The sequence below is a fragment of the Neltuma alba genome, unplaced genomic scaffold (genome assembly GCF_004799145.2).
Source record: "Neltuma alba isolate B1F8T4 unplaced genomic scaffold, ASM479914v2 tig00012416_pilon, whole genome shotgun sequence".
Taxonomy (NCBI): domain Eukaryota; kingdom Viridiplantae; phylum Streptophyta; class Magnoliopsida; order Fabales; family Fabaceae; genus Neltuma; species Neltuma alba.
In genome coordinates, this window is record NW_021636907.1 from 13554 (window position 1) to 31285 (window position 17732).

The 17732-nt window shown below is 36.5% G+C and overlaps 4 protein-coding genes across 4 annotated transcripts; 2 read left to right on the forward strand and 2 right to left on the reverse strand.

The window, feature by feature from the left end:
- Positions 1-981: 981 nt before the first annotated feature.
- LOC114726960 (cytochrome P450 81E8-like) lies at positions 982-2178 on the forward strand. Its single transcript, XM_028913669.1, has 2 exons — positions 982-1614; positions 2098-2178. Exons 1-2 carry the CDS (start codon positions 982-984, stop codon positions 2176-2178), a joined length of 714 nt encoding a protein of 237 aa, XP_028769502.1.
- A 1966-nt stretch (positions 2179-4144) lies between these two features.
- Positions 4145-6960, reverse strand: LOC114726973 (cytochrome P450 81E8-like). The gene is made up of 2 exons (XM_028913681.1): positions 6067-6960; positions 4145-4896 (listed from the first exon to the last, which is right to left on the reverse strand). Exons 1-2 carry the CDS (start codon positions 6958-6960, stop codon positions 4288-4290), a joined length of 1503 nt encoding a protein of 500 aa, XP_028769514.1. The 3' UTR covers positions 4145-4287.
- Positions 6961-8428: 1468 nt separating this feature from the next.
- LOC114726961 (cytochrome P450 81E8-like) lies at positions 8429-11044 on the reverse strand. The gene is made up of 2 exons (XM_028913670.1): positions 10148-11044; positions 8429-9037 (listed from the first exon to the last, which is right to left on the reverse strand). The coding sequence occupies exons 1-2, from the start codon at positions 11042-11044 to the stop codon at positions 8429-8431; spliced, it is 1506 nt and encodes a 501-aa protein (XP_028769503.1).
- Positions 11045-16847: 5803 nt separating this feature from the next.
- On the forward strand, positions 16848-17522 carry LOC114726963 (uncharacterized). Its single transcript, XM_028913671.1, has 2 exons — positions 16848-16964; positions 17112-17522. The coding sequence occupies exons 1-2, from the start codon at positions 16848-16850 to the stop codon at positions 17520-17522; spliced, it is 528 nt and encodes a 175-aa protein (XP_028769504.1).
- The last annotated feature ends 210 nt before the right edge of the window (positions 17523-17732 follow it).

Sequence of the window (17732 nt, forward strand, 5' to 3'; positions counted from 1 at the left end):
AAGAAGTCAAAGAATAAAAAAAAGTTGATGACTTGGAAAATAATAATCATCATCATCAAATATACGTTTATTATTTTTGCCAACTATAAAATATGCATTTATAATTACGTTGAGATTTGTTACATGACATGTTTTATATTAAAAATACTCATAAAAAATAAAAATCAAAAGTAAAATGTGTAAAGTCTTGTCAATACGCGTTTTACCACAAGTCTGCAACATTTAAAGTTATCTTCCCTTCCCTATGTGAGCCGATCAGACACTTTCCCCTAAGCAGTTGAGCTGTCCACTTTCTGCAACTATTTTCTTCTTCACTCCCACAATGTCGACTACTGAATTTCGCAAGGTCTAAAACGGCATGGATGGAGGTTGCAACTTGCATCTATGGAGAAAGAAGGAAAAGAAAATGTTATTGGTAAATTTTATTAATTTTTGTTCTTCGATTTTATTATCATCTCCATCCTCTTTTCTTTTTCCTTCTTCATCGTTGTAATTTTTGCCATAACACCACCACGAACCCATGGAGAAAGACGAACAAGGGAAAAAATGAGTTGGCTTGACGGTAGAAAAAAGACGAAGCAAGTGGTGAGCAACAGAAATTTCAGACTCGTTTGGTTTTCTTGAAACCGTTCCGGCTTCCGGCTTTAATCCGGATTCCGGCTCAAATGCCGGCTCAGGACGGCCTAAAGCGGTCCAATCCTTTGAACGGTTAAAACATCCCAACCGAACCGGGAAGATGAACGGGTGAAGGTTGGACCGGTCTGACCGTCCGGTCCGGTCCGGCTTTCAAACCATTGATAAGAAGCTCAAAAACATCCCACCTGGTCCACCTTCTGTTCCCTTTATCGCCAATCTCCACCAACTGAAAAAGCCACTTCATCGTGCCCCTCACCGGATTTCTCAACGTTATGGCCAAATCATTTCTCTTTGGTTTGGCTCTCGTCTTGTCGTCGTTGTCTCGTCGCCGTCCGCAGTCCAAGAATGCTTCAACAAAAACGACATCGTCCTGGCGAATCGGCCCCGCTTTCTTACCGGACAGTATGTTTCTTACAACTGCACCATCATAGACTTCGCTCCATATGGCGACCACTGGCGCAACCTCCGTCGCATTACGGTAGTCGAGATGCTCTCGAGCCACCGTCTAAACGCATTCTTGGAAATGCGAAGAGACGCGAGATGAAGCGCCTGGTGCAAAAGCTTGCTCGAGACTCACATAAAGAGTTCACCAAAGTGGAGATGAAATCAAGATTCTCCGAGATAAGCTTCAACGCTCTCATGAAAATGATTTTGGGGAAAAGGTATTGGACAGACGACAATGAGGTTGGGGATGTGGAAGAGGGAAGAAAATTTCAAGGGATTATGCATGAGTTTGTGCCAATAGCAGGGGCAAATAACGCTGCAGACTACTTGCCCATATTGAGGTGGTTTGATTATGATCACTTGGAAAGCAGGCTCAAGAGTATGGCCAAGGGAATAGACGGGTCCCTGCAAGGGCTCATTGATGAGCATCGAAATGCAAAGCACAAAGCAAACTCTATGATCGATCATCTTCTGAGTCTCCAAGAATCACAACCTGAGTACCATAGAGATCAGATTATTGAGGGCCTCATATGGGTAAGAAATATTCATTCAATGCTTAAGGTAAGATTTACTTAACTGATTTGAGTAGATTAAGAAAACTAAATTAACTACTTAATTCTAACAAATGTGATATCTTTTAGTTTCTTTTCTTTGAGATGTGCTTGAAACCTGGAAGAATTCGAGAATGCTGCAATAACTTCTTAACAGAACAGTGAAAATGAAAAAAAAAAATTATAGGATCTAAATGCTGTTCAAATATTATTTTGCTTATGATAGGATTAAATACATGAAGAAAAGGAATTATTTCAAGATTTGATTGGATTTTGGAAGTGTAGATCCATTTCGAAGCTTTTTTTTTTCCCAGCAAAGGACAATTGCTAAGCTACAAATCTTTATATCAGCCGCAAAAGTCATCGTATTATTAATAAAATGTAGTAACTGTAAAATCCTGATTGTGTGAGCATTCACTAAATTAAGTCTAATTTTTTATGTTGTTTTGTTAATTTTTTCCTGTAGGTTATGCTTCTGGCTGGAACGGATACATCAACTGTGACTTTAGAATGGACAATGTCTTCTCTATTAAACAATCCTGAGTGACAAAACTCGATTACTATATGAACTTATCACTATATTATCTATATAAAAAAAGGGAGGGGTTTTAAGCTCAAGCTTTTCCTGTTAGTTTAAACTATTACAACTTAGGTAGCAAAAGGTTTTTTATATTATTAAATGGCTTTTACAAATTCTTAGAGTTTAAGGAAAATGGCAATGACATTAATTCGGTATTACGAGACTAAGGACAGATCATATTACAAAGTTTAATAAATAGGAGTAGATTATACTTTTGGGAGCACAATAAGTGCATGAATAATATCCCATAATGGTTATAACAATATTTTTACGGCTTTTTATATTAATTAAACTACTTTCTTGTGTTAGGATGCTTAATTAGGATGTTACTGTAGGATGTTATATAAACTTGTTATCACTGTTTTCACTCTTACAATTGTGGATTATTTAGATGGAAAGTGACATATGATTTGGTTATGTTAAATGGCTGTCACTGTTGTTAGACTGCTGTCTATTTTGATTTTGCACGTGTTTTTTACAACTGCAAGTTACATAAAAATTGCCAATATAAAAAATTCACAATTTATTTTAAAAATATATATATATTTTTGTCTATCCCAGCTAGAACAGACGAAAATATAGTACCCTATTTTGGTCTGTTCTTGGCTTCCGGCTAAAACAAACAAAAATAGACACCTTATATTTGTCCTAGAAAAGATGAAAATAGATGCACTATATTCATTTATTCTTCCTAGCAAACAATATTTTCGTTTGTTAAGAACTTTAGCCCAATTATTAACTATGCATATTTTCCCATCATAAGCACTTCCAAGTATGCATTAATTCACCAAAAAATTATAACAACTAAAGAAAAATGTGTTGAAATAATATGAATTTTGTAAGCTTAACAACAAGCTATCATATAACTTTTGGGAAAGTCCAACTTATAGTAAAGGTTCTGCAGAAAATTTTATAAATGCTTAATAATTTGATGGTAAGAAATATGCTTATATATATATATATAAATATTTGCCAACAATATGTTTATATGTATGAATTATAAATGGTATATACATGCTTAAAGTTATTATAATATAATAGTCATGATATTATAAATGGTAGTATAACTATCAAGTTAAATGAATTCATTTATCGATGTCAGTTCCCTAACACCGTAATATCTATTTTTTCTCCTACTCCAATTTCTACTATATCTCTTATGCAGTAGCAGAAATGCATTTTTAATTGACGACGAATATAATATTTTGTACTAGTGCTGGTCTACCTTAAATTTTTAGGACGTGACACTATCCGTCCATGGAACTCTACCTATCGCTTCGTCTTTCACCACCAATGAATGGGATTTTGGCCATACATAGCATGGTCTGTAGCTTCACCGAAGAACAAACCCTCCAAAGCCATCGCAGCTACCGAAGCAAGAGATGGAAGATGAGAACGGACCGGAAGTGACAATGGTTAATGGAGAATGAAATGGAGGTGGTGGTCGGAGAGAAGAAATCAGAGGTGAGAAGCGGTGAGAGAGCCAATGGAGATTGATGTTGTGATTACTGACTAATAGTAAAACTGATACTTAATAGGCATTCCATGCTCTTTCAAACGGTGTTTTGATGCTCTAGGTAGCTTCAAGTGGAATCCTAGATTAACTCATTCACCTGTGGGATATGTCTCCTACACAGCTTTTGAAGGGATGTGCTCTCTTGATTGGGTTACAAAACCCCCATCCCTGCTTAACCTTTTCCAGGTGGCTCGGAGTTGCTTGGATTGTCCTCTTTCTTTTGCTTTTTCTGTGCTACCCTTGTTCATGGTTTTGTATTTCGACTTGGTTCTGTCTGCTCATATCTTGGGCTGCATTAATTTTTGTTTTGCTTCCTTTCTTGAATTCTATGTACTTCCAAACTTGAGTTTTAATACTATATTACTGTGGTTTGTGCAGGGAAAAAAAAGAAAGAAAACAGAACTAGAAGGAAATTATTCTTGTACATGTAGATATTCCCATCGCTTATTGCAATAGATTGTAACAAATACTAAAAATGAACCATTTATATAGCATGAAACTCCTACTATTCCAAGCCTTTGGATACATAATTCCTCAACTTGGTTATCCTGGATAACCTTTTAAGAAAGAAGCATGTTAATGATTGGATGGCGTGCTCTACACATGGCCTCTAAAGGAATAACTTTTGGCATGGTGGCTCCTGCTCCTTCTGTCATGTCAATTTCTTCCTCACTTACCCGTTTCCATTCAAAGCATTGAATCAATAATCCCAAAGTCAAGCTCACTGTTCGTTGGGCTAAACTTTCTCCAGGACAAGCTCGTCTTCCCAACCCAAATGTAATTAGCTTGTTTGCTTCTCCTTCTTTCTCAAACCTCTCTGGCTTAAAACTCGTTGGATCACTCCATAACTGGGGATCTCTATGGTTAGCCCAAGCATTGATTAACACAATAGTTCCACGAGGAACATTATATCCTGAAATGGTGCAATCATTCGAAGCCTCATGTGCAATCAACAATGGTAGGGCAGGATGCAATCGAAGTGTTTCAGAGACAATGTTTTGCAGGTATGGAAGTTTTGAGATTTCTGGCTCATCTATTAATCGTTCTTGCCCTATATGTGTGTCTATTTCTTTCTTTGCTTTTTCCAACACATGAGGATTGTTTAATAAACTTGACATTGCCCATTCTAAAGTCACAGATGAAGTATCCGTTCCAGCAAAAACCATGACCTATAAGTCAAAATTAACAAAGTAATCAAAATCAGGGAATACAAATTTTATAATCAACTTTTAGAGTAAATTGAGTAAGTGGTCACATTACGATTTTAATGTATATAGTATATTTTGCGCTATGCTGCAATAAAAGGAGAAGGCAAATTCTTAATTAAAAGCTAAGTGATCTAAAGTACATGTTCTGCTTGACCATAAAAAAAAAAAAAAGTACATGTTCTGCGAGATCAATATCAAATTGTGCGATGATTTCTATCTGGGCTTTTTGTGTGTGTGTGTACAAAGACATAATGTTGTAGAGTTTTGCACTGCTCATAATGTACAGTTATGCAATTCCCTTTTTATCCTGGGGTCCATCTGTATTTCCAAAATCGAATTAAATACTCTCCCACACCCACTGTCTATCTCGATAGATATTTCCCTTTTCCTATTTACTTAATCCTTTCACAATATATGTACTGGCCAAAAAAACCTTTCACGAGATATATTAATTAAAAATGTACAAATAACATGTTTAACCTTTGAAACTTAATAACAAATCCCCCTAAACTATCAGGTCTATGCAAATAACTTCAAACTAATCAAAGAAAACTCTATTCTTCTTGTCCTATTTATAAATATTTACTTCCAACATGTTTCATATGGACTAAAGAAAACTCCAACCTTTATTAACTCATTTAAAATTCAACAACTTTTCAACTTTGTTCCTATTTAATATATATTATACCTCATGTAAATAAAGTTAATATAATAATAAATAAAAGATAAAATTATATATCTGTATAAAAAAAATTTCTTAGTGCCCTATAAAGAGGACAAAAAAATATCTTCTTTCTTTGCCCATTAAATAGGACTAGATGAGTGCTTTTTTATGCATATATAACCTCTCAAACTTGGAATTATATGCATACAAACCCATAAATTTTAGTTGATTTGCAAATAAATAACAAATAAAGTTAATGGTATGGAAATTATATGCATGAATGCAAAATTTCAGGGAGATTCATTATAAGGTGTTAAAGGTTAGGGAGGTTATTTACATATGACATAAACTTTTAAGTTATCAACTTCAACATAGGTTGCATGCAAGCACATCTTAATAAAATGTAATCAAAAGATATCTAACTGCGTGCAATAAAAAAGGTAAAAGCATTCTTTACTTTCACTTACCAATATGAGGCCTTTAATAATCTGATCCGTATAGTACTCAGGCTGTGATTCTTGGAGACTCAAGAGATGATCGATCATAGTATTTGCTCTCTGCTTTGCGCGTCGATGCTCATCAATGAGTCCTTGAGAGAACCCATCGGCTCTCTTGGCCAAACCCTTGAGCTTCTTCTCCAAGTGACCAAAATCAAACCACCAAAGTATGGGCAAGAAATCTGCGCTGTTATTTACCCCTCCTAGCGACACCAATTCCTTTATAATCTGTCGAATCTTTCTGGCCTCTTCCACATCCCCAACCTCGTTGTCGTCTCCCCAATACCTTTTGCCAGAAATCATTCTCATTATAATGTTGAAAGTCAACTCTGAAAATCTTGATTTCATCTCCACTTTGAGGAATTGATCCTTGTGTACTGATTCTTGAGCAAGCTTTTGAACCAGCCGCTTCACCTCCTCTCTTCGCATTTCCAAGAATTTGTTGAGACGGTAGTTCGAGAGCACCTCAAGCGCTGTGACGCGGCGGAGGTTGCGCCAATGGTCGCCATAGGGAGCCAACGTTAAGGTGGTGCAGTTGTAGGCAACATACTCTCCGATGAGAAACCGGGGGCGATTTGCCAGGACGATGTCGTTTTTGGTGAAGCATTCTTGGACTGCGGACTGCGATGAGACAATGACAAAGAGGCGAGAGCCAAACCAAAGAGAAAAGACTTCACCATAACTTTGAGAAATCCTGTGTAAGGCTTGATGGAGTGGCTTTTCTAGTTGGTGAAGATTGCCGAGTATGGGAAGAGAAGGTGGGCCAGGTGGGATGTTTGTGAACTTCTTATTTTGAAGAAGGAGCTTGAGAGCAAAGAAGAAAGCAAGAGAAAGAAGGGAATAATAGAACAAGAAGGTGATCATTATTCTTAGGTAGTTCCCTTTTGTTGAGTACTTAATGGATTTGAGTCATGGAGACGTGTGTGTTGGTATTATATATAGAGCGGCTTTGCATTTGAGCTCACTTAATGCTTTCAATTAATCTTAAGGATACATGTCGTTCAAGACCCAAAAGTTCCAGCTAACTTCAGTCACTGATATATGAGCCAGTGTGAGATTTAGATTTAATCTTAAATATAAGATGTTATTTCATTTTTTATCTCATATTTATTATTTTCCTCCAAACTAATTTACCTAATTTATATATTCAAATATAAAATAATATTGTTATATGAAAATATCTTAGAAAGACGATATGATATTTATTTGGGTTCTTTAAATTAGTTATATTTGTTTAGTGCTCTCCTCTCAATTCTTGTCCTGGCTCGACGACTTGGTGATTGGCGGTTGAGAGTAAGCAAAATTTGTCTATTTCTTGTAGTTGTGTCGTTTTCGTTGCCTCTGCGTTATTGAATGTAGATTTTGTCTGAAAGTAGTGCAGACTGCATATGTACTATCACCTGTCATCACGAGCTGATGCTAACACATTGGCCACCGACAATTCACCTGATTCTCAACAATGCCAAATATTTATGCAAATTTTCTCAACATTTAGATTGATTTAGTCTTGTGATAAATGCTTCTAAGTCTTTGGCCACTATTTAAATTGATTTGGTCATTGATTGCGTTATACTTGAGAGAGATAATCTAGGTGTAGAAATTGAATAAAATCATTCTTGACTTGAAATTAAATTTACTTATTGAATGGATAGTTCTGTTAGTAAAATAGAGATGTTTTTATTAACCTTGCATTGTCACCCTAAGGTTGTTGCTATTGAATTTATTAGTTGTATTAAGAGATTGTGCAATTTGATGAGAGTATATAAACATGATTCCAATTTGAGAGAGCTTTTTCAAGTGCTCTTAATCTTAAACTAACACATATTTTTATTAAAAATCTATTGAAGAGGAAATTAATCAATTGTTATAGAGTAAATAGGGGAGAAATAATCTACACTCTTACAGTAGAAGTTTCATTTTTAAGTTTCATTATTGAGTTAAACACCGATAGTCTAAAGAATTTCTTTTTAGTAAGTTTAATAACAATGAATTAATATATATCAACCGCAATGAAGGTTCGATGGCAAGTTTTAACCCGTTTTTGCATTAATCCTCATGGAAAGAATAACTTTAGTCAACTTCACTGTTTGTAACGACCCGTACGTTTGTGGTATATGCTTGGCGGCGAACACGAACAAAGCAATATGATTTATAATAACCAAGAAAAAGAGAACTAAATGGGAACTATTGGTGTACATAAAGATGGATGTTCTCGTTCGCTGATTGCCACAGATTGTGCCAAAGACTAAAAATTCACTTTTCATAGTATGAAACTCCCGCTCACAACTCCACACCAGTGGATGCAATTCCTTAACTTAGATCAACATTAATTTTAACCAAAAAGCATGTTAATAATTGGATGACGTGCTCTGCACATGGCCTCTAGAGGAATAATTTTTGGCATGGTGGCTCCTGCTCCTTCTGTCATATCAATTTCTTCCTCACTCACCCGTTTCCATTCAAAACATTGAATCAACATGCCCAAGGTCATGCCTATTGTTCGTTGAGCTAAACTTGCTCCAGGACAAGCTCGTCTTCCTAATCCAAATGGAATTAGCTTGTTTACCTCTCCTTCTTTTTCAAACCTCTCTGGCTTAAAACTTGTTGGATCACTCCATAAGTGGGGATCTCTATGGTTTCCCCAAGCATTGATTAACACAATAGTTCCACGAGGAACATTATATCCAGCAATGGTGCAATCATTCGAAGCCTCATGAGGAACCAACAATGGTGCGGCAGGATGCAAACGAAGTGTTTCAGAGACAATGTTTTGCAAGTATGGTAGCTTTGAGATGTCTGGCTCATCTATTAATCGTTCTTGCCCTATATGTGTGTCTATTTCTTTCTTTGCTTTTTCCAACACATGAGGATTGTTTAATAAACTTGACATTGCCCATTCTAAAGTCACAGCTGCACCATCCGTTCCGGCAAAAACCATGACCTATGAGTTAAGTTAGCAAAGTGAAATCAGTTACTACAAGTTCTATAATCAATTTCAGACCAAATTTAAGGAGCGTCACATGACATATAAATCAAATTATTAGCAAAGTAAGATCAGTTACTACAAATTTTATGATCAATTTCAGACTAAATTTAAGGAGTGCCACACAAGTACGAGTTTACGGTACTATATTTCGCTATGTTGGAATACAAGGAAAACGCAAATTCTTACAAGTTAAGTGATCTAAAAGTACACTTTTTATATATGGGATCATTATGAAATAATACGATGATTAGTTTCGTACCACTCGGAAGGCATAGTTTTGCACTATTCTTTTTATCATGGAATCCGATCCATATGTATTTCCAAAATCCAATTAAAAACTGTCCCACGTTTACTATCTATTTCGTTAGATATTTTCCCTTACTCTATTTACACAATCCTATTAATTAAAACTACGTACAAATAACCTCCTCACCCTGGAAACTTTATACTATCTCTGGTATTTAATATAAGAGTTAGTTAGGGGGTTTAGATTTGATCCTGAAAATAAGACCCAGTTTACTTTGTCTCCCAAGTTTATATTTTTTCTCTCAAAGTATCCCTATTGATTGTATGTATTAATTGAGAAGCTTCCTACAAAGAGGTAGTTCCAGTGCACATTGTTAAAATGTAATTTAGAAAAGCCAACACACATTTGCTGTAAATAATAACCAGCTCAACTAATTTTTTTAATATCCACAAATTAGGTATTTAGCTTTTACATTAAAAATTGGAATTAGGAATAAATAATCTCAAAATACCAATTTTATACCCTTCAAACTTTATTTTATATGCATACATAAACCATAAAACTTGGAGCTATGTGTAAGAATTCAGGGAGGTCGATTATGAAGTTTCAAAGGCCATAAAGATTATTTACACAAGACATAAAGTAAGGTTTTGAATAATTTAGCTTTTATTCCTTCAAATTTTTTCATAATTAACCGTCAATAATTCAGCTACAAGTACAACAAAATGTAGCAAAATGCTGAGCATGCTCAAGCAACTTGAAGATATATCTAACGGCATGCAATAAAAAACGAAAAAACATTCTTTATTTTCGCTTACCAAAATGAGGCCTTTAATAATCTGATCAGTATAGTACTCAGGCTGTGATTCTTGGAGACTCAAAAGATGATCGATCATAGTGTTTGCTCTCTGTTTTTCATATCGATGCTCATCAATAAGTCCTTGAAAGAACCCATCGATTCTCTTGGCCAAACTCTTGAACCTCTTCTCCAAGTGACCAAAACCAAACCACCTAAGTATGGGCAAGAAGTCTGCAGTGTTATTTACCCCTCCTAGAGACACCAATTCCTTTATAATCTGTCGAATCTTTCTGGCCTCCTCCACATCCCCAACCTCGTTGTCGTCTCCCCAATACCTTTTTCCAGAAACCATTCTCATCATAGTGTTAAAGGTCAACTCTGCAAATCTTGATTTCATCTCCACTTTGGCAAACTGATCCTTATTATGTGAGTCTTGAGCAAGTTTTTGCACCAGGCGCTTCATCTCGTCTCTTCGCATTTCCAAGAATTTGTTGATACGGTGATTCGAGAGCACCTCAAGCGCGGTGATGCGGCGGAGGTTGCGCCAGTGGTCGCCGTAGGGAGTCGATAGTAAGGTGGTGCAGTTGTAAGAGAAATACTTAGCGGTGAGAAAGCGGGGCCGATTTGCCAGGACGATGTCGTTTTTGGTGAAGCATTCTTGGATTGCTGACGGTGACGAGACAATCACAAAGAGACGAGAGCCAAACCAAAGAGAAAAGATTTGACCATGTCGCTGAGAAATCCGATGAAAGTCTTGATGAAGTGGTTTTTTCAGTTGGTGGAGGTTGCCGAAAATGGGAAGAGAAGGGGGACCGGGTGGGATGTTTTTGAAGTTCTTATTTCGAACGAAGAGGTTGAGAGTGAAGAAGAACGCAAGAGAAAGAAGGAAATAATAGACCAAGAAGCCGATCATCATTGTTTGGTACTTTTCTTTTGTGGAGTACTTTTAATGATGCGAATCGATTTGAGGCATGGAGCCAAGTGCGTTGGTGTTATATATATAGCTGACCTGTTGATTGGACTAAAGTGTAAATGTGTTTTTGGAAGTATTTATTTAGAAATGTTAGACACCTGAAAATTTGTACCCAAATAACTTTTAGGTACTCAATATTTTAGAAAAAGATTTTCAAAACAAATTTGTATCTTAACTTTTTTTTAAATAGTACTATACAATAACCTGAATAACATCTGAATATTGATTGACAATCATTAAATAAAGATAAAATAAAGTGTCATGTAAGTTTTTTTAGCAAGTAATATCTAGATGTAAGGCAAGGGATTTCTAGCACCCCACTTTCTAATATCCTATGTCCTAACTTTTTAAATGTATATTTATTTTTATTGATTATTAGAATCTATACAAAATAAAGTGATATTTTAATATTTTATTACTATGAAATAATACAATTTTTAATTCTTTATATTTTTAAAAATACTACTTTAAAATTATGTGGTTTTATTTTTCTAAAAAAAGTCATAAAAAATTTAACAGAAAATGACTAAAAAGAACTTTGAAAATATGAAATTTAAAAGGGATAGCTAACATTTGCAAAGAAAGGAGGGAAAGCTTGAATTTTAGTTAGATGAAAATGTGTAAAATGACTAATATGCCTTTGTATTGGTTTGGGATTGCAACATAAATTAACTAATTTAGAATACAAAATGACAATATCCTTTTCTCAGGGAACAAAAACATCTATTCATTTAGGAAAATGACTAAATTTAATTTGAAAATAACAAGAGTGAAACATAAATTAACAAGTTCAAATAATATAATAATAACATCTTTTTTTTTTTTGAGCTTCACATAAGGCTTGCTCTTGTTCCTTGTTACTTGAAACTGTTAGCTGCCCTTTTTCAAATTTCCTATTTTTAAGGTGTTTTTAGTCATTTTCCAAAAATTTAAAACGGTGTTATTTTATACATGAAACATATTGAAATATCACTAATTTTATTTTATGTAATAATAAAATTAAAAAATATATTTAAATAGTTGAGAGGGTATAAAAGACAATAGAGAGTGGGGGTATTAAAAACCTGCTTTAAGGGTGGTCAAATATACAATTAACTCTCCAAGTTTGTCAGGGCTGGAGGAAGGGGCGATTGGTGCTTGAGGGTAAGCAAAATTTGTCTATTTCTTCAAGTTTTCAGACTACTATCACCTATCACATCCTGATGTTAACACAACACATCTCAACAATGCCAAATATGTTTCCAAATTTTCTCAACAAGGACACATCTGCTCGTGATGAAGGCGAGGGTCATGAACTCATATTGATCTAATTATGTAAATTTGATGCTAAATGGTTTAGACTTAGAATTTTTAATTTATAATTTTTAAATTGATTAAAAAAATTATTTTTATTTTTAGTTTTGTAGTTAATAAAATATATAGGAAAAATTAATCACTTAATTAATTTCTTCTTTGGAGTTTTGACTTAGTTCGAAATAAGTTCATAAATTTTGATTCTCTGTATATTTTCAACTTGGTTAAAATTAGTCCCTAAACTTTGATTCAGTATAATTTAATCCCTTAATTGTGAGTGTTTAAAACATTCATCTTTTTTTTAATTAAAGGGATAAACACTAGGCTACGAACAACATCGAATGTATGACCTTCTACTTGTAAAAGGGTCCCCACAGCACTAAACCGTAAGGCTTTTCGTATTTAACGCTCAACAAATAACACAAATCCTTATAATATTTTGGGAAAATGACATAAAAAGGTTTAAAATTATAATATTCCAATTCAAACACCTAAGACTTCAAAATCTAGGGGAGGAAATGATGCTTGATTAGGTATTTTGCAAATATAGTTAAATGATAAAAATATCCTTGTATATATCAAAAAGTTCATTAATAAGTTATGAACTAATAATAATAAGTGTTGAACAACAAATGATAAAAAATATATTGACAATGACAAGTTAATAAGTTGTGAACTAACAATGACAGGTGTTAAACAATTAATGACAAGAAACATATTAGTAATGACAAATTTGATAGCTTTTTTTTTAAGGAAAAAAAAATCTGATACAAGAGTATTTTAGTTATTTGATCACATTTATAAAATACCAGATCAAGCATCACTTTCTCCTCTAGGATTTTGAACGCCTAGGTACATGAATTGGAATATTGCAATTATCAACCTCTTTTTATGTCATTTTCCCTATTTGTTTTTTGAAATGCAAGAACTAATATATTAACCGATTAACAATCTATTAGGACTAAATTATATTGATACAAAACTCAGTAACTGAGTTTTAATTAAATGAAAGTTATATGAATTAAATGATTAATTTTCTCAAATAAATAGGGTCAAGTTTTGTTTTAATACTATAAAAACATTTCTCCCCATATACAGAATTAAATAATCATTCAGTCAGTCGCGAAATGTTATTTTCCTGTATAGACTCAATGTTTTATTATTGCGTTCATTAAGTGCTTGGAAAAAGAATATAATTATATTATTTTAATATTAATTATATTTTGCAAAAAGCTTTTCATGATTTAGGCCTATCAGTTTGACCACAAATAATATACATCATTCATAATATATCTGATACACACACACATATGGTTAGACGTATATACATTGTGTACTATGTATTTGAATACCTATGCTCCTAGGTGTAAGAATTAATTAAACAGTTAGTTTTAATCCTAAATGTAAAATCTCTTAATCTATTTTATTTTTCATGTCTATGAAGCTTCCCTAATTAACTTGTATAATAAATTGATATATCAAGTCAATTGTATGAGATTAAATAATTTATTTGTCTTTTTTAATTTATCTCGGCCTGCTCTTAACTTGCATTAAGAAGAGGACGAGTAATTAGTAATAACGATGAAGAAACAGATGAGCGAGGAGCGAGGAGCGACAGAGCCATCGCAAGAGGAGACCGATGCTTTGGAACGTAGCCAGAAAAAGGTTCAAATGGAAGGTGGGGCAGAACCCAGTCTTGGACGGCCGGTAGTCCCGCGAGAAGAAGAGTGGATGCAAGACAAGCAGGCCCCGGTGAGGATGTCGTATAAGCAAGCCTGTTCCAATGGGTACAATAGTGGTAATAGTGAGAGCGTTGAAGAGAAGGACCTGGAATGGTGGAAAGGAGACAGATGGAAGGACAGGGTGATGATTGAACGGTCGAAAAAAGGGCCGAACATAGTTGTACTGCTTGAGTTCAAAAAGAGGCTTGCAAAAAAGTGGCAAACAACGCTGATTGTACGGTTGTTAGGGCGTATGGTACGGGAGGACCACTTAGGGGATAAGCTTCAGCGTTTATGGGGGTGAGGTAGAAACTAGGGGTGTTCAATTTGTCCAGTCCCGGTCCCCGTGAGCTCGGGACGGGACGGGATGGGACAGTAATCGAGACGGGACGGGACGCGGGATGGGGTCGTCCCGTCCCGGGATTTTTTTTTCTTTTAAAAATTATTTATTAATAATTATTATTAGATTATTCAATTTATTTATTAATAATAACTCTTATTTTTATGGTGATTTGTAGCTCTTAAGTTGTAGTATTATCTCAACAAAATCTCCTTCCTCAATAAAATAATTCATAAAGTCATTATATAGTTTTTTTTTATGATATTTTTTTTATAGTATTATTTTTACACCTTTTTTATGCTATATAATTAAGCTTTCTACATAATATTTTTTTATAATATTTTTATCTTTAAAAGCCCAATAAAAAATAAGTATTATAACATAAAAAAATTTATATAAAAAATTATGGTATCTTTTTTTTTTTAAAAAAAAAGGGGAAGCGGGACGTCCCGGTCCCGTCCCAGTCCCGACAGGATCGGGACAGGACCGCACGGGACGGGACACAGGACAAAATCCCTGTCTTGGCCCTGTTCACGGGGACGGGACCGGGACGGGCCTGTCCCGGTCTCATCCCATCCCATGAACACCCCTAGTAGAAACTGTGGAGATAGGGTCGAGATTCTTCTTTGCTAGGTTAAGCGATGCAGAGGACTATGAGTTCGCTTTAACCGGTGGGCCCTGGATGATCATGGGTCACTATCTTGCTGTCCAACCTTGGAAACCTGATTTCGATCCTGATGATGAAGTAGTCACAAAAATTGCCGCTTAGGTTCGGATACCAAAGTTCCCTCTTGACTACTATGATGAGGGTATCCTCAACATTGTTGGCAACTAGATAGAAAGGGTACTAAGGGTGGACTCAAACACGTTGCTTCGTGTTAAAGGTTGCTTTGCTAGAATTTGCATAGAGTTGGACCTGAACGCTCCACTGCTCCCTTCAATTCGGATCAATGGGAAAGAAAAGAAAATAGAGTATGAAGGCCTGCATCTAATATGTTTTACATGCAGCAAGTACGGCCACGATAGGGATCACTGCCCCAACCGAAGCACGGAGTGCAGCAACGGTGGAGTTGACGTCAGAAATGGCCAAGCTATAAGTGGGCACTCTAACACAGTCGTGCTTCAGTCCTATAGAGATGGTGATAGTGTTAACACTCAGGAGTTTGGGGAGTGGATGGTGGCGCCGAGTAGACGTCGAAACCAAAGGCGACCATCGGCGCCTGTGGAATCAAGGGGGAGGGATTCTAGGCGTGATAGCAGGCAGTAATCTGGCCAAACAATTAACAGATCAAGATTCTCAGTGCTTGAGGGGAGAGAAAATGATTATGAGAATGTTATGATCCCGATGTCGATATCGCATGAGAGTTTGCATGGAATCCGTAACGATCATCAGGTGAGCCAAAAGATTTTGAAGTCACGTGCACAACCCATGGGTAGAATGACAACCTTGGACCCATGAGTTAGACCAAGCCAAACTGAACTGGGCCGAGGCAGGAAAATGGGGAGCCCAATCGACGCATATCTGAACGTTAAAAAAAGACTCTATGTTACAGGGAAGACTAAAACAGAACTAACTTTGCTGCCATCAGCTCCTGTTGACAGCATGATAGTAGACAGGGATATTTCTCCGCAGATCACCCAGCCTGAGTCGGCCATGGTACTGGTCTCTCTCGCGAAAACAACGACGTCTCCGAGAAGCGCATCCAATCCAATCGACCCTGGAGCTGAAGAGGCCTCGGGCTTTGTTATACACTCGAACCCGTTACTTATGAGCATCGAGCAAGAAGAGCTTGCTATGGATGAGGGCCTGGTCAGGGCCATACAACTGTAAGTTACTGCTTTACTGTTAGTGCTACTCCTTCTCCTTAACTTTATGGTTCCCAGGAAGCTTTTTACATGGAATGCCCGAGGGGTGGGTGGAGTGCAGTTTGGTCGCCCATTGAATGACCTTCGAGCTCGGCATCACCTGGACTCGGTCGCCCTCCTTGAAACACGACAGAAAGGAGAAAAGGCAATCTCTTTAGCACGGAAACTGGGTTGGCAGAACTCTCATGTGGTGGAAACCCGTGGCTTTAGTGGTGGTATTTGGGTCTTTTCGAGTGATACCGTTAAGTTCAAGGTCTCGCGAACAGGGGATCAATTTGTGTTTGGAGTTGTGAATCATGGTGGACAAGATGAATGGTTTTTGACGGTGGTATACGTGCATCCAAACTCTGGCCTTTGAAGGGTCCTGTGGCAACAGCAGGCGAAAATAAGAAACACTGTTGAGGGCTCGTGGGGTGTGGTTGATGATTTTAATGCAGTCCTACGCCCAGAAGAACGCATAACACGAGGCCCCTGTAATGACTCAAGTGAAGATGTATATTTTAAACTATGGATTTCGGATTGCGGTATGATCGACTTGGATTTCCATGGCCCACGGTTTACTTGGAATAGGGGAAATAGTCAAAGCCGGTTGGACTGTGTCCTGGTGAATGATGGTTGGCATGCTACCTTTCCTCATGCAAAGGTCACTCATCTGCCAAAATATAAATTAGACCACTGCCCAATTTTACTTAGCCTTGACAGCAATGAGAGCTCAAGAGGCCACGGTCGTCCATTCCGCTTCTTTGCACCGTGGGTCATGCACTAGGAGTTTGCTGAGTTCGTAAAACAGAATTGGGTAAAACTGCCAAATTGGACCTCTTCTGTTTCCTCATTCACTGAGAAACTGAGACAGTGGGATAGGGAAGTTTATGGCAACATAAATAGGAAGAAAGATCATCTTTATAGGCAGTTAGACGACTTGAACAGGAAAATAGCAGCTATAGGATGGAGTGAGCATCTTGAGAAGCTTCGAAACGAGTTATGGATGGAACTAGAGGAGATATTATCACAGGAGGAAGTTATGTGGATTCAGTTTTCCAGGTGCAAATGGTATCATCATGGTGACCGAAATACCAGGTATTTCCACTCTATGGCTAGTTACAGAAAACGACAGAATCGAATAGAAGCCCTGCAGCTTGATTCGGGTGAATGGTCCTACGATGCAGCTGAGATTATGAATGTGGGGAGAATATTTTTTTAAAGAACTCTACACTGAGGAAGGCTCAAACATTCGCCATCTTCAGTTCCAATACAGCTTCCCCTCCCTTGACAACACTTGCTTGGAGTCACTCGGTAGCCCCATTGATAACCAAGAGATCAAGAGAGCTTTGTTCGATATGGGCCCCCTCAAGGCACCCGGCCTTGATGGTTTAAACCCTCTCTTCTATCAAAGTCAATGGGACACTGTTGG

Excerpts from the sequence above, each read along its gene's own strand:
- LOC114726960 (XM_028913669.1), top strand. The coding sequence starts at position 982 with ATGCTTCAACAAAAACGACATCGTCCTGGCGAATCGGCCCCGCTTTCT. Across the intron at positions 1,615-2,097 it reads TTATTGAGGGCCTCATATGG|GTTATGCTTCTGGCTGGAAC; the intron begins GTAAGAAATATT and ends TTTTTCCTGTAG.
- LOC114726973 (XM_028913681.1), bottom strand. The coding sequence starts at position 6,960 with ATGATCACCTTCTTGTTCTATTATTCCCTTCTTTCTCTTGCTTTCTTC. Across the intron at positions 4,897-6,066 it reads TTATTAAAGGCCTCATATTG|GTCATGGTTTTTGCTGGAAC; the intron begins GTAAGTGAAAGT and ends TTTGACTTATAG.
- LOC114726961 (XM_028913670.1), bottom strand. The coding sequence starts at position 11,044 with ATGATGATCGGCTTCTTGGTCTATTATTTCCTTCTTTCTCTTGCGTTC. Across the intron at positions 9,038-10,147 it reads TTATTAAAGGCCTCATTTTG|GTCATGGTTTTTGCCGGAAC; the intron begins GTAAGCGAAAAT and ends CTTAACTCATAG.
- LOC114726963 (XM_028913671.1), top strand. The coding sequence starts at position 16,848 with ATGATCGACTTGGATTTCCATGGCCCACGGTTTACTTGGAATAGGGGA. Across the intron at positions 16,965-17,111 it reads CTACCTTTCCTCATGCAAAG|AATTGGGTAAAACTGCCAAA; the intron begins GTCACTCATCTG and ends TTCGTAAAACAG.